At 46.7% G+C, this 27716-nt stretch overlaps 2 protein-coding genes across 8 annotated transcripts; one reads left to right on the top strand and one right to left on the bottom strand.

Annotated features, from left to right (window-relative positions):
- The first annotated feature begins 7886 nt into the window (after nucleotides 1–7886).
- Nucleotides 7887–17900, top strand: LOC138225323 (uncharacterized). Of its 6 annotated transcripts, none has more exons than XM_069185179.1 (20): nucleotides 7887–8043; nucleotides 8445–8542; nucleotides 9473–9615; nucleotides 9966–10100; nucleotides 10314–10476; nucleotides 10701–10799; nucleotides 10963–11090; nucleotides 11394–11540; nucleotides 11932–12024; nucleotides 12341–12463; nucleotides 12575–12700; nucleotides 13060–13182; nucleotides 13538–13686; nucleotides 13841–13961; nucleotides 14633–14821; nucleotides 15064–15213; nucleotides 15519–15590; nucleotides 15914–16078; nucleotides 16515–16580; nucleotides 17674–17761. In XM_069185179.1, exons 2-19 carry the CDS (start codon nucleotides 8452–8454, stop codon nucleotides 16563–16565), a joined length of 2268 nt encoding a protein of 755 aa, XP_069041280.1. In that variant the 5' UTR covers nucleotides 7887–8043; nucleotides 8445–8451; the 3' UTR covers nucleotides 16566–16580; nucleotides 17674–17761. The 6 variants fall into 6 exon arrangements, with proteins under 6 accessions (XP_069041280.1, XP_069041278.1, XP_069041279.1 ...); XM_069185177.1 differs by having other exon boundaries at nucleotides 7889–8043; nucleotides 8306–8542; nucleotides 15914–16010; nucleotides 17674–17900; XM_069185178.1 differs by having other exon boundaries at nucleotides 7889–8043; nucleotides 8309–8542; nucleotides 15914–16010; nucleotides 17674–17900.
- A 7159-nt stretch (nucleotides 17901–25059) lies between these two features.
- LOC138225281 (fish-egg lectin-like) lies at nucleotides 25060–26658 on the bottom strand. 2 transcript variants are annotated; one of them, XM_069184967.1, is made up of 4 exons: nucleotides 26562–26654; nucleotides 25946–26191; nucleotides 25424–25766; nucleotides 25060–25336 (listed from the first exon to the last, which is right to left on the bottom strand). In XM_069184967.1, the coding sequence occupies exons 1-4, from the start codon at nucleotides 26608–26610 to the stop codon at nucleotides 25195–25197; spliced, it is 780 nt and encodes a 259-aa protein (XP_069041068.1). In that variant the 5' UTR covers nucleotides 26611–26654; the 3' UTR covers nucleotides 25060–25194. The 2 variants fall into 2 exon arrangements, with proteins under 2 accessions (XP_069041068.1, XP_069041070.1); XM_069184969.1 differs by having other exon boundaries at nucleotides 25253–25336; nucleotides 25549–25766; nucleotides 26562–26658.
- Between the last annotated feature and the right edge of the window lie 1058 nt (nucleotides 26659–27716).

Here is a 27716-nt window from a genome sequence, read left to right on the forward strand (position 1 = left end):
GATAGAAGTGATGGTCGGGACAGGAATGACTCAACAGCATCAGAGATTAATCTCCACCTCAGTCAGCAACTCATCCCAAGAAGCGCAGAGCCAATGGCTTTCTGGAAGAGCAATCCAAGCCGTTTCCCTGCCTTGGCAGAAGCAGCTCAGGTCTGCCTTGGTGCTCCTTGTACGAGTGTGGACAGCGAGCGTCTATTCAGTACAGCAGCTCACATTTTGCATGAGAAGAGGAACATATTGTCTTCAACACACGAACAGCTGCTTCTCTTCATAAACAAGAATCTGCCCTCGATGATTAGTAAGAGGCTCAGTAGCTAAAGAGCCAAATTATTCTGACTTGTTTCCTCTTGGTTGTAGTCGTTTGCAATCTGCTTGTTAAACATCTTATTGAACATTTTATTTATTTTATTATAATTATGGGTTGTGATTAAGACAAGCCTTTAATGTTGTTTTAGCTGTTTTTTTGTTATTGCTATATATGTGCCAAATGTATACAGTATGTAATATTTATAAAGGTTTTGTGTACATGTTTAATGAGTAAAAAGTCTTTATTTAGTCATTGTATTACTTATTTTAGTCAAGTTAAATTATTTTATGATAATTGAACAATAAGCCCACTACATTTCACTGTGTTAATAAAAAATAAACAATTTATTCCTGTGGTCTAGTTTATTTTATTATTGGAAAAAATAACCAGGGTAACACTTAGCCATGGGACATGAGGCATGTACAGGGCTTATTGTAATGATTTTAACAGAAAAAAGCGTCCGATTCTAATGACAGGGAATCAGCCCTCAACAGCCTGATGGGAGCATCCCTAGCTGTGGAGACGACACACTGAAGCAGAGCACAGAGCGCAGAACCCTGAAGGGGCTCTCCCCTCTACTGCACAATCAAACACTGCTCACAGCTCACATCAACACAACAGCACACACGTATGAACCTAGCCTGAACAGACACACACCTTACAACATCTAATACACAGCACATTACAGACACACCTGCTATGTCACTACGTCACAACACTAGGTGAGGAATAAGACTTTTAGTGAGTAAAAGTCCCAGCTTCTCATGTAGCTCAGCCTTCTGTGAGACTCACCTTCTCCTCAGAGGTGGAGCTGAGAGGGCAGAGCACTCTGACTGTGTCCTGAGTGAGCCTACAGGCCCACACCTCATCCACCACTGCGCTCAGTGTGCTGGAGAGGAGCTGCAGACACACAGGGGAGGCAATCAGGTCCACAGCAGAATGAGCAAACACACCCACACACCACACTGGGCAGCTGAAATTACTGCACAGCTATGAGGACTGACAACGATTCTCTCACACTACAGCATGACAGGACCACCTCAACAAGAGAAGAGAGATTATTCTCTTGAATCCACAGCAACCCAGGAGAGGAAGCACAAGACAGCTGTCACTGCATTTGAATGACATGACATTACCTTATAGAGGAAGAAGATCACTTTCCCTGACTGTGCCCACTCCTTCTCACTGTGTGTGTTATCAATCCCCACTCCACACGCTTCAGGAGAGCCAGCACACCCTCTCAGGAGCAGACACGCCGGAACGCTCCTTCCTCCGTGACGTCACTGCTGCGGGCCGGAGCAAACTCTCCCAGAGTGCTTTGCGGGAACTGAAGCCCATCGCCGCTGCAACCCGGACTCGCTGAGTCTGAAGGCAAAACCTCTCTTGAGAGCTTCGCTGTCAGTGTGTGAGACTGACACACTGCTGCTGGAAATACCTGCGGCCGGGAGCAGCAGAGACCCGTCGCGGAGCGGGGCTGCAGGTCTGCCCTCGGCTCTTCTCCGCAGTGACAGGAGGCAGAGAGAGCCGCGCCTCAGGAGCCCCACACGCCTCCACAGGGATCAGCCGCAGGGAGACGATCGCTCCTCCGACACACAGCCGCTCACAAATAACGGCTGCGCTCCTCTCGCGCCCTCAGCGGAGCGGGCAGCCGCGAGCCGGAGCCGGAGGGGCGGAGACGCCGAGCGCGCGGACCTGCGTCTCAGCCAATCAGAAGCCGCGATCAGCAGAGGGCGGGGCCTGAATGATAAATAATAGTACAGTAGGAATATTTTAGATTAATTATTCACACAGTAATAACACAGGCGCCAGTGAAAATGCTTGTCAGATACACCTCAGTTCAGCATCCTTCCTTTCCTTAAAAGAGGTTTCAGTAACATGGCTGGGTAGCTTGTTCCACACTCCTACAATACTTTGTGTAAAGAACTCACTCCTGTCCTGACTGGTGAGTCATGTCCAGCTGTTTCCTGAAAGACGCCACTGTTGGGCAGCTTGTTCCACACTCCAACAATAACATTTCCATGTACTGGGACAGTTTCTTGAGAGACTCCTGTATCTTCCTTTCCATTTTTAACACGCCGGCAATTCATGTTTGTAGTGAAAGGCTTGTCCCATTCAGGGAGATTTGAGTTGTATTTGTTTCTCCTGGGAGCACTGTTCAGGATCCTATTTGAAATATTCTTGCCTCATCTCTATTGATGTTAACACTTCATAAACTTTATTAAATCGGACATGATTATGCTGAATCAGATGTTTTGTTCATTGATTATTTTTTTGGTTTTATTGGAAAACGAGCACCATAATTAAAATAAATGGTAGGCAGTTTATTACCCCGTGTGCAATCAATACCTGTGATTTGAAATCAGGTATAGAATCAGGTCATTATGAGAAGGCTGTGGAGAAGGCTAACTCTGCATTGAGGAAGAATTTTAGCATTTACCTTTTCTAAAGTTTAAAAGATAGTGACTAGTTGGCTTTGAAAAATGCCATATTTTTTTACTTTTTGATATTAATGCTACAATAGCAGAATGTCTAGCTCATTTCACACCTTTTATTTAAATACTTCCTTTTGTCTGTATACAAGGTAAAATTGCTCCTTAAGAAGAATGTGAATGTTTGTAGAGATAAAACAACTCCTAATATGGAAACTTAGAATGTGCTTTCCTGTGTGAATCTGCTGGATAAAACTCATTGCATCATCTCGGTGGAGAGGTTACTCACAGATCTGTGTGAGAGGCTGCTCTCAGCTCTGCATGGTTATATTCTCCCCATGCGCATGAATAAAGGACTCTGCTTGACCACACCTAACCTGTGTGAAGACATTTCTTCAATAATTTCTAAACTTTTCTTCAACAGTGTTCAACACAAAATGAAGCCCCTGAGCTGTCAACCTCTGAGAGAATCCAGAAGGATCCAGATTGCTTTCTGATATGTACAGCAGCTCAGAAAGGTTCCATTCACTGCAAGGCGGCTCAGTTGTTTTTCACTTCATCTAGAAAGCTGATTTGAAGTCTTATGTCTCCAGTCATATCAAAGCAGGTCTTTCATGGTCAGCCCACACTGGAACAGACTTTCCACCACCACAAGTTTGAAGGTCTTTGCCTGAACCCCTACAGCACTGAGCCGAAACTCACAAGTGAGGCCAGATCAGTAAATCGAGATCTGTGAGATCTACTCAGATCAGTAAATCCTGGCACAGTCCTGTATGAGCTCCAGATTGCACCTCAGGCACTCGTCTCTTAAATCTGGACTGGCACGCTAACGTTGAGAGAATCACTGGGATGTCTTGCTTAAGATGGACCTGATGCATGAGGTGATGGAGGGGTTCTCACCTGCAAGAACATGCCTGTAAACTACATTGACATTGTTAGGACCCCCAGCCCCAGTGGAACAGTGTCAGGCAGCGTGTGGGTGAGCAGTCCCCAGGAGTAGATCCTGGTGAGAATGACAGAACTAGTAGGGCGAGCAGTTCAGTCCCTCTGACCGGTACAATACCTTGGCTGAGTGTTTTTCTCCTGGAAGAATCTAGTCCAGCACAGCTCCTGTCCCTCTGTGTGTTATTGGTGCACAAATGATAAGAATCGTGTGAATGGGAAGAGCTCTTTTCAGCTGCCTCACATTTTCAGCAAGTGCTTCACAGGAAGGGTGGGGCCCAGTGCTGCCACCAGGGACTGGAGACCAGCCTGAGAGACACACAGCAGCCAAACAGGGGCACCAAGGGGAACGTGCCCACTCTTGCGATCAGTACCAGTGAGAGTTTCCACACCCACACAGCCAGTGTCTCAGCTTGATGTCTCAGCTGAGGATGTTCATTATATCTGGAGGTGAGGACAGCTTCTCCACCAGAGTGTTTCCTCTCTCGGACCCGTGTCAAACAGCCCTGGAATTTGAGCTGTTAATTCAATGATTAGGTCAGTTTGGTTGTATAAAACACATTGGATTGTCACTAAATCTGATCCCAGGTAGCTCAGATTGATGTTTCAAGAGCCCATCATTGACATGAATCTGTTTCTGGCATGTGCACTAAACATTAATGTGTCTCATGTCTCGTTAGCTGTGAGGAAGACTATAAATACTGTCTGCAGCACAGCTCCCTGGATAGAGATACAAGTGAGTACTGTGTGCGTGGGTGTGGATGTATATTCACCTTTACTGTTCAAAATGCTGAAATGATTTTAAATTAAATACAGCTTTGTTGCCTCACAGTGCTGGGGCCCTGGGTTCAACTCTGGAGCTGTGGTCTGTGTGGAGTTTGCATGTTCTCCCGGTGTTTGTGTGGGTTTCCTCAAGGTGCTCCATTCCCACCCCCCACAGTCCTAAAATGTACAGGTAGGGTAACTGGCTTCTGGGAATATTCTCTGTGACATGTTTGAATGTGTGCGTGTCTCTGTGTGTCTGTGAGTGTGTGTGTGAGAGTGTGTGTGTCTGTGATTGTGTGTTTGAGCGTGTGCGTGTCTGTGAGTGTGTGTTTGAGTGTGTGTGTCTGTGAGTGTGTTTGAGCGTGTGATTGATAGATACTTTATTGATCCCATGAGGGAAATTGCAGTGCAACAGCAGCTTTACACAGCCACAGTGTAACGAATGATACAATAATAATAATACAATACGTACAATACAATCAGTACAGTGAAGGTGCACTAAAAGAGTTACTCACAGTGCAGACACACAAAGAACAAACTAGAACAGAACAGGACCCAGACAAATCATATAAAACATATATGAACACATATATGAATATAATTATAAATGTAAATATAGATATTAATATAAATGTATTGCACGGGTACCTGGCATATATTGCACAAAAAACGGTACATTGAAGGACCTGAGCCTCCTCAAGAAGTAAAGTCGGCTCTGGCCCTTCTTATAGAGGGCCTGGATGTTTTTAGACCATTCCAGTCTATCGTCGATGTGCACTCCCAGGTACTTGTATGAGTCCACCATCTCCACGCCACTCCCAAGGATGTAGACAGGAGTAGGTTTGACCTTGTTCCTCCTGAAATCACCAGTGTGCGTGTCTGTGTTTGTGTTTGTGTGAGTCTGCCCTGCAGTGGACTAGTGTCCTGTCCAGGGTGTATCCTGACAAGCGTCTTGCTTGCTGGGACAGGTTCAAGCTCCCTGTGACCCTAATTTGGATGAAGTGAAAATGGACAGATGTTTCCATAATCAGAGTTTCCTAAAATAACAGAACTGCAAGCTCTCTTACAACATTGATATAACAAACGATCAAGTTTCTCAGCCAGAATCTGGTCCCCAAAACTGATCAGGACAAAATCTACCTCCCTTTCGCTGCTTCTCTCTGTCTGTCTTTGTTCTTCCGTTTGGTGTTTTACTCCCCTTTTCAGGTGCTTAAAGGGCTGTAGATGTTCGATCGAAGAGCTAACTTGGAGTCTCAGCTGATCAGCTCAGCAAACGGCTCCATCGATACACTAAGAGCTCAGCAGGAATGAAAACCTGTGACCAGGGTCCCCACTCCTGTGTGTCTGCAGGATTTCAGTCCAGCTGGACTTTCAGTGACCTCAATTAGCTCATTATTGGCTTAATTGGACCAGTTTTACAGCTTCTTCCAGCTCTTCAGGAGCTGCTGCTTCGAAGACCCCTGGAAACCTCACCTGGGTATCCAGGAGCAGGACTGGGGCTGAGCTACAGCAGGGCTCCCCAGAAGCAGGCCTGGAGAGCCTCACCTGCAGCTCACAGTGTGAGGCTGGCCTCAGCTTCACTCACGGTCTCCTTCGCTTTGTCTCCAGATGCTTTTGCAGGGACTGGATATCGGTCTGATAGTGTTTGCGGATCTCCAGCTGCGTGTGACCGTCAGTGTGTCTGTTCTGGGCTTGAGGGCTCTGAGCCAGACCGAGGCCAAGGTAAGGAATCAGCCCAGCACACAGCTGCTCTGCTGCCAAACTCGAGTCACCACCCGTCCCACAGGAGACTCAGATCAGGACAGTCTGGGGGTGTCTCACAGAAACTGGGACCTAAACTGGCCACGATCTGGTTTCTGGTAGGAGGTATCGCAGTGTCAGAACACTGACCAATAGATTCAAAAACAATTTCTTCCCCAGGGCAGTCCGCATCATAAACAGCTCAAATTAGCACCTGCACTTTAAGGTACTGCACTGTTTGCACTATGTCCTGTCTTGGGTGTGTTATAATGTCTATTGTCTAAATGTATTGTCCATGTCTGTTTGTTATTTCTTTTTCCTCCACTGTTACTGGGTACAGCTGAACGAGTAGGCATTCCAACACACTTGTTGTATATGGCCAATAAAACATCTTGAATCTTGAAAGTGACTGCCTGCAGGAAAGCTTACTTTGCCTGTTCAGCAGTAGATGAAACTGACGAGTTCTGACAGAAGTGCTTATTTTATGTGCAGCTGCTTTTTGATACTACTCTTCTGGTGAAATGAATGTACTGAAAACAAAAATTCTCAGAGTTCAGTTGGTTTTAGAAGCAGAAGGAAAATGACCACTTGGAAGAAACACATGTTGCATATCCTGCTGTTAAACCTCCAGCCATTTGGGTTTCAGTCAAATGAGGAAAAAGCCGATTCAACTTCAGTTCTTTTTCATTTCATCCAGGATGTCGTGGACAAGTTGTCATGAAGACAGGAGACAAGCTGTTTCACACAGAAATGGATCCAGCTCATGGTGTATCTGACAAGTATTTTCATATCCATCTGTTTTATTATTATATTAATAATCTAACATATTCCTACTGTATTCATGTTCTTCATTCAGGCCCCGCCCCCTGCTTATCACGGCTTCTGATTGGCTGAGTCGCAGGTCCGCGCGCTCGGCGTCTCCGCCTCCTCCGGCTCCGGCTCGCGGCTGCCCGCTCCGCTGAGGGCGCGAGAGGAGCGCAGCCGTTATTTGTGAGCGGCTGTGTGTCGGAGGAGCGATCGTCTCCCTGCGGCTGATCCCTGTGGAGGCGTGTGGGGCTCCTGAGGCGCGGCTCTCTCTGCCTCCTGTCACTGCGGAGAAGAGCCGAGGGCAGACCTGCAGCCCCGCTCCGCCGCTATGAGAACCAGCGGGTCTGCAGGACCGTCAGTCTCGGACCTCCTGCGGCCCAGCGACGGGTCTCTGCTGCTCCCGGCCGCAGGGCTTCACACACCGTGGCGCTGCTGCAGGGCGCTGCAAGACGAGCTGCTTCAAGACCAGATGTGTCGCTGCGGACTGGTTAGAGCACAAGGTCTGTGCGTGAGCGAGCGGAGTGACCATGAGGAGGAGCCGGAGAGCAGATCTGCAGGGCGAGTCTGGGTCACAGGAGGACTAATGAGCAGGCTGTGTCTGGGAGAGGTCTGGCAGGAGACTGGAGTGACAGTAGAAGCCCTGATGAGCGAGTCGTGTGAGAGAGGAGGGAGAGGCGAGTCTGGATGGAGGGAGGAAGGGGTGTCTGACGTCATATCGTGAGCAAGACGCTCCGCTCCGTGTTTTCTGAAACTTTCCGGCTGACACTTTGGAAATCAGACAATTAGTGCTTCTGTTGGTAGAGTTGGGAAAAATCAGAAAGCATATAAAATTGTAATTTTATAATTAAATATAGTGATTATAATGACTTATTAAACGTGAGCGTGACGTCGCCACATCGGGATTGTGACGCAACAATTGCGGTCCGGGAAAGCGCTCCGGTGCTGCTGAGTCGCTCAGCGCTGATGCTCGTAGCGAAGAAAACACTTCAGCTCGACACGGCTTGTCAATATTCTCTGTCTTTTCACTGAAGATCCTGGTGGTTTACGGACGAGGTAGGGACCTGCCGAGGCTCCGTATCGCGGATCCGATTGTTCTTGTTTCTCCTGGGCAGATCGAGCGGTTATTGTGTTAACACGGTGTTCAGTGAGAGGGGGTTAAAAGCTCTTAACCTGCTGGAGTTTTATTAAAGCCCAGAGTGCAGATCTGAACAGGAATTCATTGCTGCTTCTGTTCCTGTCTCTGCTTTCACTGATGTGAAGAATTTGCTTGTGTTCTCAATATCCCGTGTCTGCCCTTCAGCCTGTTGTATTCCAGTAGGACCAGCTGGTTAGAGAGAGTTCTGTGGTGTCTAGTGGGTCTGCACTGGCCTGTCAGCAGTACCTTGACTCCCAGTGTGTGAGAAGCGCCGCCCAGCTCCCTGCTTCACTGTGCTGTTCTACTGGCTGACTGACAGGTCCAAGATGAGCCCGAAGGAGTGCAGCTGTGAGCCCAGCAGGGTGAAGTGGCTCTCCTCCTGTGTGCAGCGCACAGGCTGCCAGTGCCCCGGGCCAGGTATGACACAGCTGGATCTAGACCAGTGCCCCCTGAAGCCAGTCCCCCCACACACTGACTCCTGGCTTCCCTTTCCACTGGGACTCCATCCCTGGGCTCAGCTCTGACTGACCTGAGGGGCTCTTCGCTGTCACCCTGCAGGTCTCCTCAGCTCAAGGCAGGGAAAGCAACAGCAGTCTCTTCATCTTTTCAACTAATGATGATTTGAGCAAAAATAAACAGAAGATTTAAGCTAAAATAATAAGATATAAAATAAAATAATTTAGTATGAGAGTATTTTTATGAAGACTAACATCCATGTAAGGTATGAAACTATTGAAAGTGTTTAAAATGAGTAACTCACAGTGGTTATGAAATGAGCTGTGTCTGAGTGATGTACTGCAATTATTCTTTCATTTACATTTAATTGTAAATTTGGGAAAAGCAAATCTATTGATGAAGATCTGTCCAAGTCCTTTTGACTGGGTGTGAGAGACGCTGAATTAGAGGATCTAATCCCCTTAGAGCAGCAGAAGGAGGTTCTCCACCTGGGAGCAGAGCTGCTGCCTGATTCTTCTTCAACACTGAGATCCTCTGTTTGCGGAGGAGCAGCTGCTAACAGGACTGATGTGACCCAGAGAGCAGCTCTCTTTGTGGGCTCTTCAGGGTTCAGAAGTCCCAGTGGCTGCAGCTGTTATTCAGGACCATGAAAACAAAACCCTGCACTCTGAAGCCTCCTGCCCTTAGAGCAGATCTGTATTCCTCTCTGGGGTGAAAGAGTCCCAGCTTTTACGGGCTGTGCATCAAAAATCATTTTGATCTCTATAATTCTCAGACATGTGTCAGCAGGGTTTTAGGTCCCTCAGACAACAGGTCAGTTTAAGAGTTTTCTCCCTAGAAGTCTGTGCTGCGGCGACACCAGTGTTTCCCCTGTCTGTGTGTCTGCTGTAGATGAGGTCCTGGCTGTTCTGGAGGGAATGAGCAGCTCTGATGAGGAATCTGGGAAGCTCCTGATAGAAGAGCTGTTCTCCCTCCTGCAGAGGAACACCAAGGGGACACTGCCAGTCATCCTGGGATTCCTCGAGAGCCCCCAGGTATCATGAAGGAGCTCCCTACACACCTCCTGACATAGTCGTTGCAAACGCACTCTAATCAGGAGCCCAGTGTGCTCCAAGATACTGTCTCTGCTGTTTCTTACAACTAGAAGTCAGAAGATAAGCCCTAACGTGTTGTCATCTTGACAGATGTGCTTGAGTGGAAGCCTGGGGTTTCTCTGTGTGTTTCCACTCCCTCGTGTGGTGAGCTGGGGTGGTTCTGCTGTTTCACCCTCAGTGCCCGTTGGCCAGGCTGACTGGCCCTGAAGGAGAAGCCTTTGAACAGACACTCTTGGTGCTGTGATGAGAGCAGCAGTCTCACCCCTGGCTTTGGTTCTTCCCTGCTCTAGGTGACAACTGCCCATCGCTCTGCTGTCCTCCAGGCAGTGGAGAAGCTGCTGCGCAAAACATCTGCGCAGCATCTGGATGAGTCCTTGGCCAAGAGCACCGTCTCGATGGCCTTGAATGAGATGACGATGTCACCGGTATGTAAATCCCTTTAATTTCAATCTATCGAACTGTTGTCTTGCTGCAGTGCTGTGGTCTGTTTCCTTGCCTGTAGCACACATTGTTACATCTAATGGTAGCAAATCGTTGTATGTTAACTTGTGTGCTCATTGGCTTGATCCAAGCTGCAGCTTCAACTCCAATACTATCGACTCCCAAGTCACTCTGATCTCTTTTTACTGTTGTTTCAGAAATGGCTGCCTGACTGGCAACAGCCAGCCAGCAACATTGTCGTTTGTGTGGTGAGAGACCACTACGACAGTACCATGGATATGGTGCTGTCCTTCTTCCAGCCCGGAGTGCTCCCTCACCACACGCTGCTGAATGCTGTAGGAGATATCTCCCGCAACTGCAGTAAGTTCTGTGCTGCTAATGGGGTGTGATCTGCACAGATATATTCCAGATTTTTTACTGTGCTGTATTTCAAACTTCATGATACTGCTCGTATCTGTCCATTCAAGCCCTGATACATGAGCTTATTATGAAGGCTCAGTGTTTGTTACTCATGCCGCTTCTGACTCTCTAGTGTTATCATGAGCCTTGGTCCCTACCCAGTGTGAAATGTGTTTTCTTTGAAGGTCGTGACATAGCAAGGGATATAGTGAGACTGCTGGACCTGCTGGTGCCTGTTCTTCCCCTTGCTGTGACTAATAAAATGAAGGCAATGATGGCTTTTGGTAAGTGTGCAAGCTGTCTCATTTAGGGGGACAGTTGTTATCAATGCTTGGTTCCACTGGCAATCCACTGACAAGGCCTGTTCAGACCGCTTCCCACTGAACTACAGGACTGCTTTGATGTAGCTGAGGAGTGTAGCAGGCTGTTCCTCTCTTGTGTTGTCAGCATTGGAAGGCCTGTATGAGAGCTGGGCAAAATTCCAGGGTCCCGGGCAGTGTGTTCAGGACTGTTCAAGCCAGGTCATCATAAGTTTTGATGTAGTGCACAGATGGCTGCCATCTTCTGAGCCAAAGGTATGGGATCTTTAATCCAGTGTAGGTTATTTGACATCTTATTAATCATCCTGAATTCTCAGATGTTCTGGAGGAAAGAATGGACTTGAATGCCAAGAAAAGATGTGTCCATGCAGGTATTAGGGAAGGGTATCAGGGTCCAGGGTTCAGATCACAGTAAGCAAAGTTGAATAGGGTGTACTTATGAAGCAGGTTTTATTCATTGCTTAAAGCTGTTCTAACTGTCTGTGGTTTTAGACAAGTTTGCTTTCCTGTGACTGTATCCTTTCCTTGAGGATGATGGTGTTTGTGTTTTGTCTGAAGGTGACGGAGGCCATTGTCTTGGCCCTGGCAGCTATGTGCTGCCTGCTCCCTGAGGAGAAGTTTCAGAGTGAGCTGCCAGCAGTTTTACAGGCCTTCCAGCCACTGTATGCAGCTGAGCTGGACATCAGCTACTCCAGAATCAACAAGGTAGGCCTTTAGGTGTACAGGTTGTGGATTGCGAGGTCCGTTTCTTTTAGAAAATGGATTTTGATTCCTTAAATTGTAGATCGAAACAATCACTAGTAGCACTTTCCCAGTGTCCCTTTGTCCACAAGCTCCAGTGATGTGCTGGTGAGGCCCAGTGCAGAAGAGGATTATGGTCTGTGGTGCCCCATGTGATTGTGGAAGGGTGTGAACAAGATGGATCTGCCAGGGGTAGAGTCCAGGGGAGGCGTTATCCTGCTCTGTCAGATTTTTGTGTGTGATCAAACTACCAAAATCCTAATGCTAACGTGCCATTGCATACACTGAGAGAGTGAGGCCTCTTGATGAAGCAGCAGTGCCTCTCCAGATTGACTCCAACGTGCTCTTCTTTCAGAGTCTGAGTGTGCTTGTGGGGGCAGCAGTGCCGAAGGCCAGACCAGTGCTGGAATCCCAGCTGGAGCAGCTGCTGACCATGGTCCACGCCCAGGTAATGGGGACAGCAGCCCGCTCACCTGCACAGAGAGACGTTACAGTAGTCAGTAAGAGTGTCTGTCTGAGGGGTGAAGCCCTCAGGAGCCTCATCAATGACAGCAGCTCAGTGCTGTGATCTACCCCTCTCCACAGCTCATGGCAACACAGAAGTGCCGTGTATCTGACTGCTGAAGCCCTTATTCATTCAGTTGAACGGATATTGATGACTCGGCTCATTTTATCATGGCATTAGAACAGCAGTCCATGAGAGAGTGTGCATGATGCCCTTGTGGGTGTTGTAAGAGTGCTCTGATGCCTGTCTGGTGTCCCAGGATCTGGCAGTGCTGATGGGGCTGTGTGCCAGTGTGCACCTGGATGTGGTGCTGTCTGTGCTGAAGAGACTGGAGACCCAGCTGACTGACCCAGCCTTCCCCTGCAATGAGCAGGGCTCTAGGGTAGGTGTACTGCATCAGAGTCCTGACAGACAAACAGAAGCTGCTCTTAATGTCAGCTTCTACCTACAAGTTTCAGCACCTTGATCTGGATTGTCATGCTTGTTACTGCAGAGTGATTTCACCTGTGCCCTGATTCTGTGCTATGGGCAAGTTGCACTTAAAGCACCTGCAGAGGATCTACTGCAGAGAATGGACACTGACTTTATGGAGAGACTGAGACACCATGTCACCACTAAGGTAGGCAACATGTCCTCCTTTAAGAACAAGAGACCTGACAGAGTGAACCTCACAGCTCCTGTCTGAAGAGTGTATTCAACCACTGCTACATTCTGTAATGTGCTTCTCTAACGCAGGGAGGTATTCGTAACAACTCTCAGGCAAAAGTTCTTCCTTATTTGTTCTGCTACTTTCCTGCAGTGTCTGGGTAGACATTGTTAATTATACTTCAACCTGATTGGATTGTTCTGGGGAGGAGGACACAGGGATACAGTGTCCGAGGCTGTCCAGGCTGTGAGTGTCCATCACAGCCCAGGGCTGGTGGAGGTGAGGTGGCGTTTGGTCTGTCAGTGAGTGAGCTGCTGTGTGTCCCCCTGCAGGAGCCCAGTGTCAGACTGAGCCTGTGCCGCAGTGTGGGCATGATGGCACAGGCAGTGCGCAGCGCCAGTCCCTCCGGAGCTCCCAGCTTCCCTGCCAAGGCCGAGCTCCTGGCGACAATGATGGTCAGTGTGTCTGACGAAGCCGCCTGTCTGCTGTTTTCCTACACGGATGGTCTGGACAAGCTGTATCCTGTCACTGTGAATCGGAGAACAGATAGTTTTTGAGAAGTGATTGGACGGGAAACTGTTTTGCTATTGATCAATACAGTTGTGTTTTTAGCTTTTTGGAAACACTGCTCCAGAAGTATTCAGAAAAATGACTCCTTTGCTCACACCTAGTGACATGATCCTGTGTCCTGTCTCTGAAGACAGCACTGAGAACTGCAACAAAGGGGCAGTAGTGGACAACTTCAACAGTCAGTGTAACAGAGCTCATGTGATCTGTCTGAGATTGACCTGCTGTTCTTGTTCCCTGTAGGCTCTTGACCTGCTGCAATTCTTCGGCAGTAGTTATACTCTGGATGACAGCTTGGAAGAGAGTTTGAGGGAGGGGATATTATATCTGGCTGCACAGGACCTCAGACAGACCATCCAGTCCCTAGTAACCCTCATTTCTCCCTCTGAGAGGTAGAGCACAATTCTAACAGTGAGAAGCTCTTTGCAATGATAAAAGCATCACAACAACAGCACTGTGTTGTGGCGTCAGTGTTTGTGCATTTTAGCTCTGAGAATGAGTTTGAATGCAGAGCCCTGCACTGACAGCTGGGGATGTATTTTACAGCTCACTCTCGGAGGTGTGGCAGGTCCTCAGTACCAGCCAGGTGGTCTCGGAGACCGTGAAGCACCTGGCTGATCATCTCGGCCTGATGAGGGAGATGAAGGTGGATGATCCAGAACTGGATGTAAGTGACTATAGAGCCAATCTGCTGGTGTTTCTAACTGAGCAGAGGACAGATAGTCAGACAGCTGACAGCTACAGCACGGAGGTACTGTCTCCCTGTAATATGTCGCTGCCCAAGAGCAGGCAGAGAGACACCAGCAAACAGGCAAGCGGCTGTGTGAGCAAACAGCTCCCTGTTTGCAGCACAGGGACAGGCTGGTGAGCACAGAAAAGCGTGGTGCAGACCAGCAGCCCAAAGCCACGTCCAGAACAGGCCAGATCAAAGCTGGGTGAACACAGAGGCTCAGCACACAGCAAACTCCAAACTCAGAGCTGATGGTAATAAGCACAGTCTGTAAACAGACAGACACAGCACACAAGCACAAGAGGGTAATCTAGACAACAAAGGCAGGGTGAAGCTAGGGGCCAGTATCCGAGGAGCAAAGTCGGAAGACAGGGAGAAGCTTGAGACTTTTGGCCGAGTTCCTGAGCGCTGCCAGACCAAGGGCTTGTGTAGCTTGAACCACCTGAGTCAGGCGTGGTGGACAATTATCTTCAGATGTGGCTGGCTAGCACGTCAATTTTAGCTGTCCCTTCTGCTGACCAGCAGCGACCAGCATGACCCTCCCTCAGTGTAACCCTTGTCCCAGCACTACTGGGAATGAAGGCCGACTGGTGTCCTCCTGTCTTCAGATCCACAGACACACAGAGGAGCAGCTGGCAGCTCAGAGCTCAGCCCTGACAGAGCAGGAGACCCCAGCTGAGCCAGTTGTTCTGCGGGCTCTACTGGGCTTGATCACTGTCCTGTCCATCGCGGACAAGAGTCAAGCCAAAGCACTGGTGCCCTTTGTGTACTGTAGAGCCAGGCCCTGCTTGGAAAGTGTAAGTTTTTTAAGGATGTTATTTATTCAAATATTGTGTCATTTGTTTTTGTCTATTACATTTAAATATAACGTTTGTAATTGTAATCAATTGGATATCCATGATTACAGTGTTTGTTCTTTGAGCTACTGAGCTACAGTGACAGTGGGCTCAGACTCCAGCCCTGAGAAGAGAAATAAGTGGTGACAGTTTGTGCGTGTCTGTGTGTAAAGTTTCCCTCTTGTCCTGTGTCTGTGTTACAGGAGAGCCCGGAGGTCCGCAGAGTCACAGTGGTTCTGCTGGGGCAGCTGGTCAGGCTGGGCTCTGAGAAAGCCCGGCTCAACAAAGAGGTCCACAGCTCCCTGGTCAGCGTGCTGCTGAACCTGACTGACCCCAGCCCAGAGGTCATCCAGGTAAAGACACAGAGCTGCCGCTGGCTGGGCTGAGCCTGTGGGACTATGGGTCTTCTCACGTCCTTCTTTGATATTGATACTTGTCACCTATCCAGTGTTTGACCAGCTTTGCAATTGGCGAAGAAAAAAAACCCTACAGTCAGTACGAACTTGTAGCCTGTAAATCTAAACATTCAGAGGGTTACTATCAAGGATGTGTCAAAGGGTTTCAGGGCTGGCTCTTATTTTGTGACATTTGTGTAGTTTCTGTTTAATTTGGGCTCTGTTTCAAGATAAACTGGTTTTGACAATGTGGATTTCCCCAGGCCTGCTGGACAGTCCTACAGCACTTCACCCTGGAATGTGTGCTGTCCATGAAGGAGATGTGCAGGATCCTGGTGAGTGAGGTTCTCCTGGGGCTGGCTTCTGGGCTGCTGGTGAGAGAGGGGAGCACACCCTGCTTTTGGGACACAAACACACAAAGACTTGTGTCAGATTTAGGAAATATATTTGTGCTAAACCAGACTTACACTGAGCCCTAATTACAGTGAGTAGCAGTTTATATCCAGATTATAATCACAGTAGTGCTGATGAGTTCATACACTCTCATTAGATGGATTAGAGGTGTTTATGTGTAATGGAGGGCTGTCTCTCACATGGGGGCTCCTGTACAGTAGTAGCGTGCTGTCTCACACTGCCCTGCAATATTCCCTGTGTCCAGATAACGAGTGGGCAGTTCAGCCTGGCCCAGAGGCTTGCACTCCAGGGTGCACAGAGCAGAAGGGCCTGGGTTCGGGAAAGTGCTGCCATCTTCATTGGTAAGAGCTCAGTGACAATGAGAAGAGTGATTGAGGCTCAGTGTAGAGATGATGCTCCACTGGTAAAAGTGAGTTGTGCTGTGGTTAGTGATGAGGGTATTGCCGGGATGGGAATTCATGCATTAAAACGCTACTCTGTAGGTTTCCCTTGAAACAGGTTTGAGTCTGAAGGTGTGTGATCACTGGGGTTTTCTCAAAGGACTCAGGCTCTGATATGTCGCACTAGTAAAAGGCCTCTAGTAAGAAGGCTCTAGTATGTCTAGCTACAGTAGTCTCATTTCGGCAGCAGGACACTGGGCACCACTTTCAGCCTCGTCTGTCTAGTGTTTGAAATGCATTTTTCTGTCAGTAATGAGGCAGGTTAATCAGACTTACCAATGTCACCAGGAAACACATTTCCATGAGCTGCTCTCCATTCAGAGTGTTGGCAGTGTGCGCTGGTGCAGTATCCTGTGTGGTGCTGTGTGTGCAGGAGCTCTGCTGTTCAACCCCTCTGTGTTTCAGGCCTCCAAGTGCAGCAGCTGCAGAGGAGACTCTGCTCTTGTTTCGCTCTGAGAAGAGCTCAGCGAGGTAACGATGCTTGTGTTTTGTGTCCAGTATGTTGACCAGTTGTTCTTGTACAGTATATTATAATTAATAATAATAATTGCTTACACTTATATAGCACTTTTCTGGACACTCCACTGAAAGTGCTTTACAGGTAATGGGGATCCCCTCCACCACCACCAATGTGCAGCCCCACCTGGATGATGCGACGGCAGCCATAGTGCGCCAGAACGCTCCCCACACATCAGCTATCAGTGGGGAGGAGAGCAGGGTGATAAAGCCAATTCATAGATGGGGATTATTAGGAGGCCACGATTGGTAAGGGCCAATGGGAAATTTGGCCAGGGCGCTGGGGTTACACCCCTACTCTTTTCGAGAAACACCCTGTTTTTTTTATGACCACAGAGAGTCAGGACCTCGGTTTGACGTCTCATCTTAAGGACGGCACCTGTTTACAGTATACTAATGCTAATAGTTTTCACTATACTGGGGCATTAGGACCTACATGGACCACAGGGTGAGCGCCCCCTGCTGGCCCCACTAACACCTCTTCCAGCAGCAACCTTAGTTTTTCCCAGGGGGTCTCCCATCCAGTTACTGGCCAGGCTCACACCTGCTTAGCTTCAGTGGCTTAGTATTTAGTATTTTAGTATTTTAGAGTCTGTTTAACCAGAAATTCTGGCTGTAGCCTCTCACACCATAGATACGCAGTGAACAGAGTTTTGAGAAGTTCAGAGCATGGAGATGAAAAATGTATAGTTGGCCTGTTTAGCAGGTTTTTGTGGAATTGCACATCTGTAGTAGCTCTGCTTTATTTTATTCTTTTTAGAGACTTGTGCGGTCTGTGAATTACAGTGTGGCTGTTTCTTCCAGCTTCATAGTTTGACATTTTTGACTACTGTTCCTTCTGAAATTGAAGAGAACACAGATGTCACACAGAAAGGATCTCACACTCCTTCTTTAACCCCACTGCATGAGGTCCAGACCTGCTGCTCTTCACAGTGTCTCCTAACTCACACCTGCTGTGCAAGAGCTGGATCAGCACTGCAGCTGTGTGTCAGGAGCTGAGCAGGACTGCAGAAACCCGAGTAACAGCCTCGTCTCTTTCCTCCCGCAGCCCTGAGGATCCTGCTGCAGGACCCAGAGCCGCAGGTGCGGGAGAGGGCTGCTGAAGCCATGGGGCTCTTCACCTGACCCTGAGTAGCACTCTGGAGTCGGGGCGCCCCTCCCCAGCCACTGCAGAGACACCTGGGCGTCCCAGCTTATTCTGGACCAGACAGCACACCTCTCTCTCTCCTCCACACACAACTTTGTGTTTAAATAAATTACACAACGTGTAAAGAAGCTGGTTTTCATTCCAGAATGTATGAATGGTGCTGAACCAACACTGAAGTGTATGAAGCGCTTTTCTGTCTTCAGTCTGCAAGTGTTCAGACAGGAGAAGCTGGAAACAAGCTGTTTCACACAGAAGTACAGAATACAGAGCAGTGAAGTGCAGGAGAGAGACAGAGGGGCGCAGGAGAGCTCAGGTGATTCAGCTTCAGCCCAATCCGGCGAGTCTGTCCACCCATCAGTCCGCTGACCTCCTGCGGCACAGCGGCAGGTCTCTGGCTCTCCTGGCCCACAGGGATTTCTCACACCGCGGCCCTGCTGCAGTATGCTGGGAGTCGAGCTGCTCTGAAAGTGTGATGTGCTTTTACAGATTGTTGAGAGCACGAGGTCTGTGTGTCCATTTGCTTGTGGGGAGAGCAGGAAGAATACTAAGTTGTATAATAACTTTCAATCAATTAATAATATTAATGATTGTAATCACTGATTATGCGCATGTGTCACGTAGTGGCAGCAGGATTGTGACGTAACATTCGGCAGTCAGGAGAGCGTTCCAATTTTACTGACTTAAAGAGCTCAAGTACGAAGCAAAGAAAAAATCTCACCTTCTGAGCTTCTTTTTCCACTGCGGATTCAAGAGTCATAGCTGTTTACTGGACTAGGCAGGGACGTGCTGAGGCTCGGTCACACAGATCGGATTGTTCTAGTGTTGTTTCTCCTGGGCAGATCGAGTTATTACTGTGTGAACATGACTGTCTGAGCAGGAAGGAGTTCAAGCCTCTTAACTTATGGGTGGTTTGTATTCACTAGAAGACTATGTACAGAGTGCAGATCTCAGGAGAAATGAATTGTCGCCTCTGTTCATGAAGTGCAGGACTTCCTTGCGTCTTTCATTTCCCCTTTCTGCCAGTTAGCAGAGGTGGATTGTATTCCAGTACAAGAAGTTAGTAAAAGAGAGTTCTGTGGTACCTAGTGAGTGTTGCTGCTGGCCTGTGAGCAATACGTTGACTTGTCACGAGCGTGAAGCCATGTCCAGCTCACGTCTTCACTGTGTTGATAATTTTAAATGCCAGAAATGTTTAGTTATAGTAGAATTGTAGGACAGAATTCCCGTTTTGGAGGGGCGCATTAGCACACTATTAGATATTAACCAGGTTGAGGGATGGATAGATTCAGCTCAGTCAGAACACTCAGTCATTTCAGAAGTGGCTGCAGTCCCTCCTGGCCCAGCTGTCTCCAGGTCAGCGCCGGCACCAGCAGGAACCACACGTGAGCCCTGGGTCGCAGACAGGGGTCTAAGAGCTCAAGGACTAGACCCCCTGCACACCAGTCACCAGTCAGACTCAACAATAGGTTCTCTGCTTTAGGCAGTGCGTCTGTTGATGCAGATAAGGTGCTCATAATTGGCGACTTGATAATCAGGAATGTTAGAAATCCTAACCATCACAAAGCAGTGGTCTCTGTAAAATGCCTTCCTGGGGCCTGAGTTTCTGACATTGAGGCGAAACTAGACACATTTTCCAGTAATGAATCTTCCACCTTGGTTGTTCATGCTGGAACAAATGATATAAATGTGCAAAAGAGCACAGAGAAAAATTTCGGAATTTAGTTGTGTCTGGTCCCTTACCAATCCTATACAGAGGGGACATACCCTATAGTAGGCTATATTCCCTAAATCACTGGTTGCATACAATAGAATAACCTTTATTAATAATTGGGACATTTTTTGGGAATGGCTTTTATAAATGGGACGGTCTCCACCTTAACCAGAGGGGATCATTAATTCTATCCCAAAATATAGCAGAGAAGCTGCCTGCTTGACTACTAAGAGCACCAACCAGGCCTCAGCCATGTGATCTTAAATCGCGTGCTGTCTGTACTCCCAGCTCTAGTTCACCTCCTGTACCGACCCAGGTTCTCTACCACACGGCATCCCATCAATCACATTACTATCCAGAACCAGCTATGAGTGTGAATAGACAGAGTATTGCAACTATCACTAGACCTAGATTAGAATTCAGACGTTCCTTTAGGGGCTCCTGTGTTGACACTTTAATTTCCATTCCACTGGAAATTAAACCTAAAGGAAGGTAAACCTAAATCAGTTAAAACATGAAACTACCATAAAATGCTCACTGTTAAATGTTCGCTCACTAGGCAACAAATCAGTTCTGGTTAATGATATGGTTCTTGACACCAACTCTGACCTCTGCCTACTAACAGAAACCTGGTTTCGACCCACTGACACTATTCCTTTAGTTGAAGTCTCACCTAATGGCGAAACTTTTTTACAGAAAGCTCTTTGCTCAGGGCATGGAGGTGGCCTAGCAGCCATTTTCAGTGAGTCTCTGAGAATTGAATTAAAAACTATTAATGACTTTCACACATTTGAAGCAATGCTCCTTAAAATAGCTCCTGAATCATCTACATACATTCTTTTAGTGTACAGACCCCCCGGTAGATCCCATCCCCACTCAGCTAGTCAAAGATTCCTTCGAAGTACTGGCAGGACCTATAATTAGTATGATGAACACATCCCTTGCATCAGGCGTTGTACCTGATCAATTTAAGGTAGCGGTTGTTAGATCAATATTGTTCTCTCTTTACATGCTGCCGCTAAGGAGGAAAACATGAAAACATAATATTAACTTTCATTCATATTCTGGTGACACTCAAATATACATTTTGTTTACACCAAATGACAACTCTTCTCTTATCACTTTAGTTAATTGCATTAATGAAGTAAAGATTAGGATGTGTGAAAACTTGTTACTCAACTGAGGTTCTATTGTTTGGAGGCAACAATACTGATAGGACTACTATAACTTCAGCACTTAACTCAGAGGATTTAAAAATTTGCCTCAAAGACTCTGCACGTAACCTAGGCGTCATATTAGACACAAGGCTCTCATTTAACTCTCATGTTAAAACAGTATCTAAAACATGCTTCCTATAGTTAAGAAATATCACAAAACTAAGGCAGTTTCTCTCCACTCAAGACAGAGAGAAATTCATACATGCTCTTGTAACAGCAGGTTAGACTACTGCAATGCCCTACTATCAGGGAGCACATATCGCACTTTCAACACCTTACAGCGAATTCAGAATGCAGGAGCTAGAATCGTTACTAGGAGCTGAAAGTACGACCATATAACCCCCATACTTAGCTGTCTTCATTGGCTTCCTGTCAGGTACAGGGCGGACTTCAAAATCCTTCTACACAGTACTTACTTACAAGGCTCTCAGAGGTCAGACACCTGTCTTTCTAATGGAACTTATTAATGTATACCACCCAAGTCGCCTGCTTAGTTCACAGAATGCAGGTCATCTTCATATTCTATGAATTAATAAAATAACAGTTGGCTGTAAAGCCTTTGGTTACAGGACCCCTATCTTATGGAACAGTCTCTCACCCTATATTCAGGATGCCGAGTCAATCTCAGTATTCAAATCCTAGCCTATTTGCTTACACACATAAATAAATAAATATATTTCTGGACACTTCACTCAAAGTGCTTTACAAGTAATGGGGATCCCCTCCACAACCACCAGTGTGCAGCCCCACCTGGATGATGCACCAGTACACTCCTCACATACCAGGTCTCAGTGGGGAGGAGAGCAGAGTGATGAAGCCAGTTCAGAGATGGGAATTATTAGAAGACCATGATTGGTAAGGGTCAGGGGGAAATTTGGTCAGGACACTGGGGTAACACCTCTACTCTTTTCAAGAAATGCCCTGGGATTTATAATGACCGCAGAGTGTCAGGATCTCACTTTACGTCTCATCCAAAGGACGGCGCCTTTTTACAGTATTTACAGTAGGAGGAAGTTTGACTGAAGAGAAAGCGACTGCTTTATTCTGCTATCGAAACCACGCAAAATATACACACACATGAGGAGACCGACGGAAAACGTACACAGTTTAGGGTGGTAACTCGTTAACTACAGGCTATAGACTTATAAAGCTACACAGGACACTAAAGCTACTATAACACTATTTACATCAGCAGGGTCAGCTGCTGGTCATTGTGCTGACCCTCAGACTCCCCCCGGCTACAACTCCCAGCCTGCTTCGCGGTACCCTGAGTGCCTAGGTGTGCTTCCTCCTCACCACCGGGCGGGCCCTACAATATATTTTAGATTACAAAATATAAACGCGGGAGCTGAAAAAGAATCTTGCAACCGATCTTTTCTGCAGTTCGAAAAAAACTACACCAGAAATCCTAAATCAAAGCCGGGATCCAGGAGCCGTCGTTCAAAGCAGAAAGCCAGGAGTCCGAAACCGAGGAGTGTACTTTCCGCAATCCGGAGACCGCAGGTCTAACAGAGACAAGCAGTTCCAAGCTGAAGAGGTGTAAACGAGAACAAGCGAAAAGCAATAATAAAGCTCACATGGACACCGAGCGAGGAGGTCAGGGAAGACTGTGCTTCAGTGTATAATGAGATGGTGGTGTGGTGGTGAATGAGTGATCCGGTAGGTTGCCTAATTCAGCGTGGTCTACGCAACAGGGAAGCGGGGATCATAACAAGTAGCAAAGGAGCATTTTTTTCAAACATCGGCTGGATAGAGCCCTGTTACTCAGCAGTTAGTCAACGAGGCTCCCAAGTAGAGCTGGGTGTTGTAACTTGGGCATTTCTATCCACCTCCTCCATCTGAGGGTTTATGGCAGAAACTAAACTACACTTTGCCCAATACACAGCTCATCTGTGCTTCAGAATGGAATGTGTTCAACAACTGTACAGAATAGTATGTCTTCCAGGGCGCCTTTTTGGTGGAAGGAAAATAATTCCCTCTTGCAAACAGGTTTCCTTTTCCTGCAGGTGTCACTCATCTAACATGCTTTATGCTCAGCTGCTGAATGATACACATCTGCTGTAGTCTTACCTGGCTGCTGCTTGAACTCAGTGTCTTACTGATACATGCTCCAGAGAGGCTCTTTCCATTCAGACTGATATAACCTCTGACACCACCTTTTGTTTGTGTAACCATGGAGAGTATCAATATCAATTAATTCTTTCGCACAATGTGTTTTACAAGAGTCTTGTACATACATCGTTGGATATATATACTGTAGGACAAGTTATTTTATAGGCTACAATACCATATAATAATCCAATTTAAAGTATTGCAAAAGAAAAAGTCAACATACAGAGGCAGTGTCTATACTTTACACATGCAAAAGCTTTTAACATTGCACTCTTTCAGTAAGAGTGTTCTCACAAAGGACACAGATTTGCCACTCTTCACAAAGCGCTGTCCATTGTTCTTGAAAAGGTTGAAATTCCCCCTGATCTGCATTTTTTTTCCGTTGCAGTAACATTTTCACATATTGTTGTCTGTTAACATGGAACAAGAAAGCAAAATATTTATTAAAAAATAAATATTGTAGTATTATTTACTGAAGATATTTCCTTTTAGTGACTTGGTCAGTGACTTGTACAGCTGTTCAGCTCATTGTAAGCCAGCATTAGTTCTATATGCAGTTCAAAGCCACAGTCAAGTCTATATTTGTGAGCTTATTTGGGGAGCTGCTGGGATGAGACAAGACCTTTTCTCCTGACATCAGTCCAGCAGAACTGTGGACCAGCTCTCACATGGGATCAACAGAGACTTCACTAACTCACTGCTGAGGTTCAGGCAGAATATCCCACAGTGTTGACCTCTCACAAACATGCATTTTTACTTACAGGTCAGACACGTTGTTCAGCAAGATGTTCTCAATTTGAAAATTTTAGCTGTTCTATGTTCAATTTACAAGAGTTGATCTGTTTTACAATCTTGTGCAATGACCTCACATCTCTAGACAACTAATATCAGAGTTTGTTTCCTGCTTTTCTAGGCACACAGAGCTGTCTGTTAAACACATGAAGGACACCTGATGTCAGGAACTAACGAGGATTAGATTTTTAATCTATTGTCTGTTTTTCATGTTTCTCATTAAAAATATCAAAGCTTTTTTGAAGATCCCAGAGAAGTCTATCCAGAGGCCAGTCAGCCAAGCAGCAGTGCCACCTAGTGGTCAGAAAGCTGAGCACAGATGGGTAGGACTATATCGAGATGAGGGATAATGTGGGAAAAATTATAAAGCAAATATTGTTAGGATACATAGTTAAGTGTAACATTTAAATAAGGAAATGCTATACAAAAACTGTACCACTAGTAATGCTTCATTTCAAGTTCACCGTCTGTTGCAACAAAGTTTTTGCTCTGGAATCAGCCCAAACTGTGAAGAGTGACCAGATACATTCTCAGGTTCACGTGATTGTCCTGCACTGTTCAGGGGCCCAATTTATGTATTGAAAATCCTGAAGGGCAACAACAACTCTACTGTATGACCTTCACCTTCCTGTCTGGAAACAGGAGTCACTTCTGTGCACAAAGTGTGGTCAGAAGTACTGTGTGGAACCATATTGTTGCAGTTGGTAATGATCTTTTACAAAAGGAGATCTCAATGACATTGTATCAGCAATTGTCACGTACTCAGCCTACATTAAAAGTTAAATTCTACATTAAAGATAAATGGGAAAACTGATTACAAGTAAGGAAGTAAAAATGTAAACAGGCACCTGAAAAAAGTCACAGGTGAGTGGACTGTACACAACACACAACTTGGTAAAGTACTAATAGGTGTTATTTTTGTAATGTGTCGTAGGTATTCATATGGCAACTGCATCTTCAATTGTACAAGTTCACCAAGCCACATCCCACTGAACTAGTTACAGCAATGAAGTATCACACCTAAACCTGAGTTAAACCTCGGGTGAATATTCAACAATGAATACAAACTCAGTTGTAAAAAAAAAACAAAAAACATATTACACTGGAGTGGTTTAGGGTTAAGAGAGTGAAAGGCCTTGAGGACCCCAGTAACAGCCTCAACTTACATCCCTGTTTAGGGCCACTGGAAAAGACCAATCAGTGATGCTCCCCAAGAAACATGGGTGCACACTAGCTAATCCAGTCATGCACAAAACTGGGACTAAGCCACTGTGGAAAGAGACTAGGTGCTTCCTTATCTTATTTCAGGCAAAGGGCCATGTGAGTAGAGGGCTTTCAGGTCTGGATAAGAATGTTTGATGTGCCATGCCAGGTAGTCTTCCTCATTAAATCAGGAGGACTGGTTTTAAGTTCATTAACCAATTTGAAGCTACAGAATTAGACACCACAGAAGAACAGGGTTTTTCAGGCATTTTTATTGCAGCACAGAGAAAACCAAGACGGGCATTAATGCCTCATTCCACTCTGAATCCTTCATGCAGCCCAGTCATGCCTGTCACTTTCCACTCAGGACCAGACCACACAGGCTGCTCAGACCTGGCACCTCTGGACTCGGCCATCTTTGCACACAACCCAGAGGATTCCTCGGTCATAGGACACATGCCTGGCCACACCAGCTGCCCTTAGAGCCCACCAGCTCCTGCCAAAGGGGTTACAGGCATCAACACCAAGCCTGCAGGAAAAGGCACAGGGTTAGAGCAGCCTAGAATTAGGACAGTCATTCAGGCAACCATGTGCATTAAACCCTCCCCCAGCTCACCTCTTGAAGACCACTCCATTCCTGTTCACCCCATACACACTGCCATCTGAGCCCACCTCCACCAGGGACAGGGAGCCCTGAATGGGGTACCACCTGTCAGAGCCTTTGCAGGAATCCCCACTCACATCCAGCTTGACGAAGATCTGGTCCAGCCTGTTCACTCCCCAGCAGCCAAAAGGCCCACAGGAATAGTACTTGAGGGAGCCCACAACAGGAATCCAGGGGATGTTGCCCTGGCCAGCATACTGCAGCACAGGCCCGCTGTTCAGGCAGAAGATGGAATTGGCAGTATTGACACCAACCACGAACTTGTCTCCACCAGCATCAATCTGGATGAGGGAGCCTGCAGAGGAGAGCAAGGAATACAGCTGTTCTCAGCAGGGGGTGGTGCAGTGCTCATTCCTCAGTATGAAGTCATGAACACTTGAGGAATGAAAGATGTTCTGGCTGAAAGCAGCTACTAGCCATGGATAAACTTGAAAGCCATCATTTCTAACCCATATAGATCAGCTGCAGCCTCACCTGGCTGTACTTGGATCCACTTTCCCCGAAGCCATTTGAACACAAGGCTGGCGACACTCACACTCCAGAGCCCTGCTGGCCCCACACTCACATGTTTCCCCTTCATGGCCAGAGAGACCCAGCTGTTGCCCTGGTAGCTGACCAGGTTGTCTGCATTGTCGACTCCACACACCCTTCCAGCACCAGCATCTATCTGCTTCAGACTGCCAGGCACAGCCCGACACTGCAGGGCTCCAGCCACAGACACTGGGGAGGAGAGGACACCACTGGGTCAATGATCATGTGGAAGCAGCCTGAGCTGAGGGCAACATAGGATCATGAGCATCCAACACTGAGGGACTAAGTCAATATACGAGGACAGAAGAAACAAGCCAATAGGGCATTAATGAATCAGCAACAACCACAAGTGAACAGAGCTCCATACACAGGGAACCAAAGGTTTGCAGAACTTCAAGAGCACACAAACATCCATGTCATGGATTTAACTCTCAGGCAGCATCTATACTCAAGATCAAATACCTATACTGAAATCCTTAAATACTAGCAGCATGCAGTTAAACCTCCCATCTGCCTTTATGCTGCTCCTTTTAGTCAAAGTAAGAAACCCAAACCTTACCTAGAAAGAATCCTACAAGCAAACACAACACATGGCCTCTCCCTTCCATGTTGATTAGTGATCACACAAACCTCATGTATGGTATAAACCCCCACAGTGGCCTTTATATACTCAAGGCTGCTGGGCTTCCACTCCTACACACACCTGTCTAACCAGGTGTTAAATTGTGAACCATAACGAGCTGCTGATTGAATCACTCAAGTATCAATTACAGAAGACATCATTAATTATTTTCTTTCCATAGACCTTATCCTCAGGGTTTAGGAATCATGGCGACAAGAACTGAAATTGAAGCCCAGTGCTTCAGATAGTCATGAGCTGGATTAGTACTAATACCAGCAGTGACATCCTCCAGTAGTGCAGGTCAGGGGTGGTCTAAATTAGAAAACCAGACAAATAGTTTCATTGCAAAGCTGAATGTTTGGTTACTCTTGCTCTTTGGCATGAGATATTTTTTTTCATTTCAGATTTGATCTCCCAGATTAAAGATTACATTTTTCTGAGCAATTAGAGGAAAATATCTGGGCCCTAGACTGAAATATTCCAAGTCCAGTCTTGTTTTCTCAGTTAATGTCATGTGGGAGAGGATTGGTGATAATTAAAATCTATGAAAGCACAAGTTCCTGCATTCAGAATGGGGAATTAATGATACTGTAGCTCTTAAAGCACTTAATTCACGAGTGACCATTTGGACAGCACAGTGGTGTGGATTAAGGACTGCAGCCTCACAGTTCCTGGGGTTGATGTCCAACTGAATTTCCTGCTGTGTGGAGCTTGCATGTCTTCCATGCAGATTTTCTCTATGGGATGTAATGGAAAGTTACTGAAAAAAAGTGTTTTATCCTAAATATGTCAGTTTACGGGCAGAGCTGTGTTGTAAAAGCAGCTGGATTCTTAGAACAAAGTGTTATTGTACCCAGCGAGTCAAGGCCATGGGATGTTCTAAGAATATGTTGATCTCTGTCCCAGCAAAAAGGTGATGGGTAACTGCATGTAGCTGTCTTTTCTGTCCTAAGCCTAAGACCTATAAGGACTGGAAAATGACTGTCTCGCCTGTCTTTGTTTTACCAACCTACCATAATGAAGTAAACACGTTGAGGTGTTGCATCAGCTAAGTGTATAAAATAAGGGACCTTTTCCTATTTTACTTTGAAA

Source organism: Lepisosteus oculatus, chromosome 27 (genome assembly GCF_040954835.1).
Source record: "Lepisosteus oculatus isolate fLepOcu1 chromosome 27, fLepOcu1.hap2, whole genome shotgun sequence".
NCBI classification, from domain to species: domain Eukaryota; kingdom Metazoa; phylum Chordata; class Actinopteri; order Semionotiformes; family Lepisosteidae; genus Lepisosteus; species Lepisosteus oculatus.

Excerpts from the sequence above, each read along its gene's own strand:
- LOC138225323 (XM_069185177.1), top strand. The coding sequence starts at position 8,452 with ATGAGCCCGAAGGAGTGCAGCTGTGAGCCCAGCAGGGTGAAGTGGCTC. Across the intron at positions 10,101-10,313 it reads ATGAGATGACGATGTCACCG|AAATGGCTGCCTGACTGGCA; the intron begins GTATGTAAATCC and ends CTGTTGTTTCAG. Across the intron at positions 10,477-10,700 it reads AGATATCTCCCGCAACTGCA|GTCGTGACATAGCAAGGGAT; the intron begins GTAAGTTCTGTG and ends TTTTCTTTGAAG.
- LOC138225281 (XM_069184967.1), bottom strand. The coding sequence starts at position 26,610 with ATGGAAGGGAGAGGCCATGTGTTGTGTTTGCTTGTAGGATTCTTTCTA. Across the intron at positions 25,767-25,945 it reads GTGGATCCAAGTACAGCCAG|GCTCCCTCATCCAGATTGAT; the intron begins GTGAGGCTGCAG and ends TCTCCTCTGCAG. Across the intron at positions 25,337-25,423 it reads AATGGAGTGGTCTTCAAGAG|GCTTGGTGTTGATGCCTGTA; the intron begins GTGAGCTGGGGG and ends CTTTTCCTGCAG.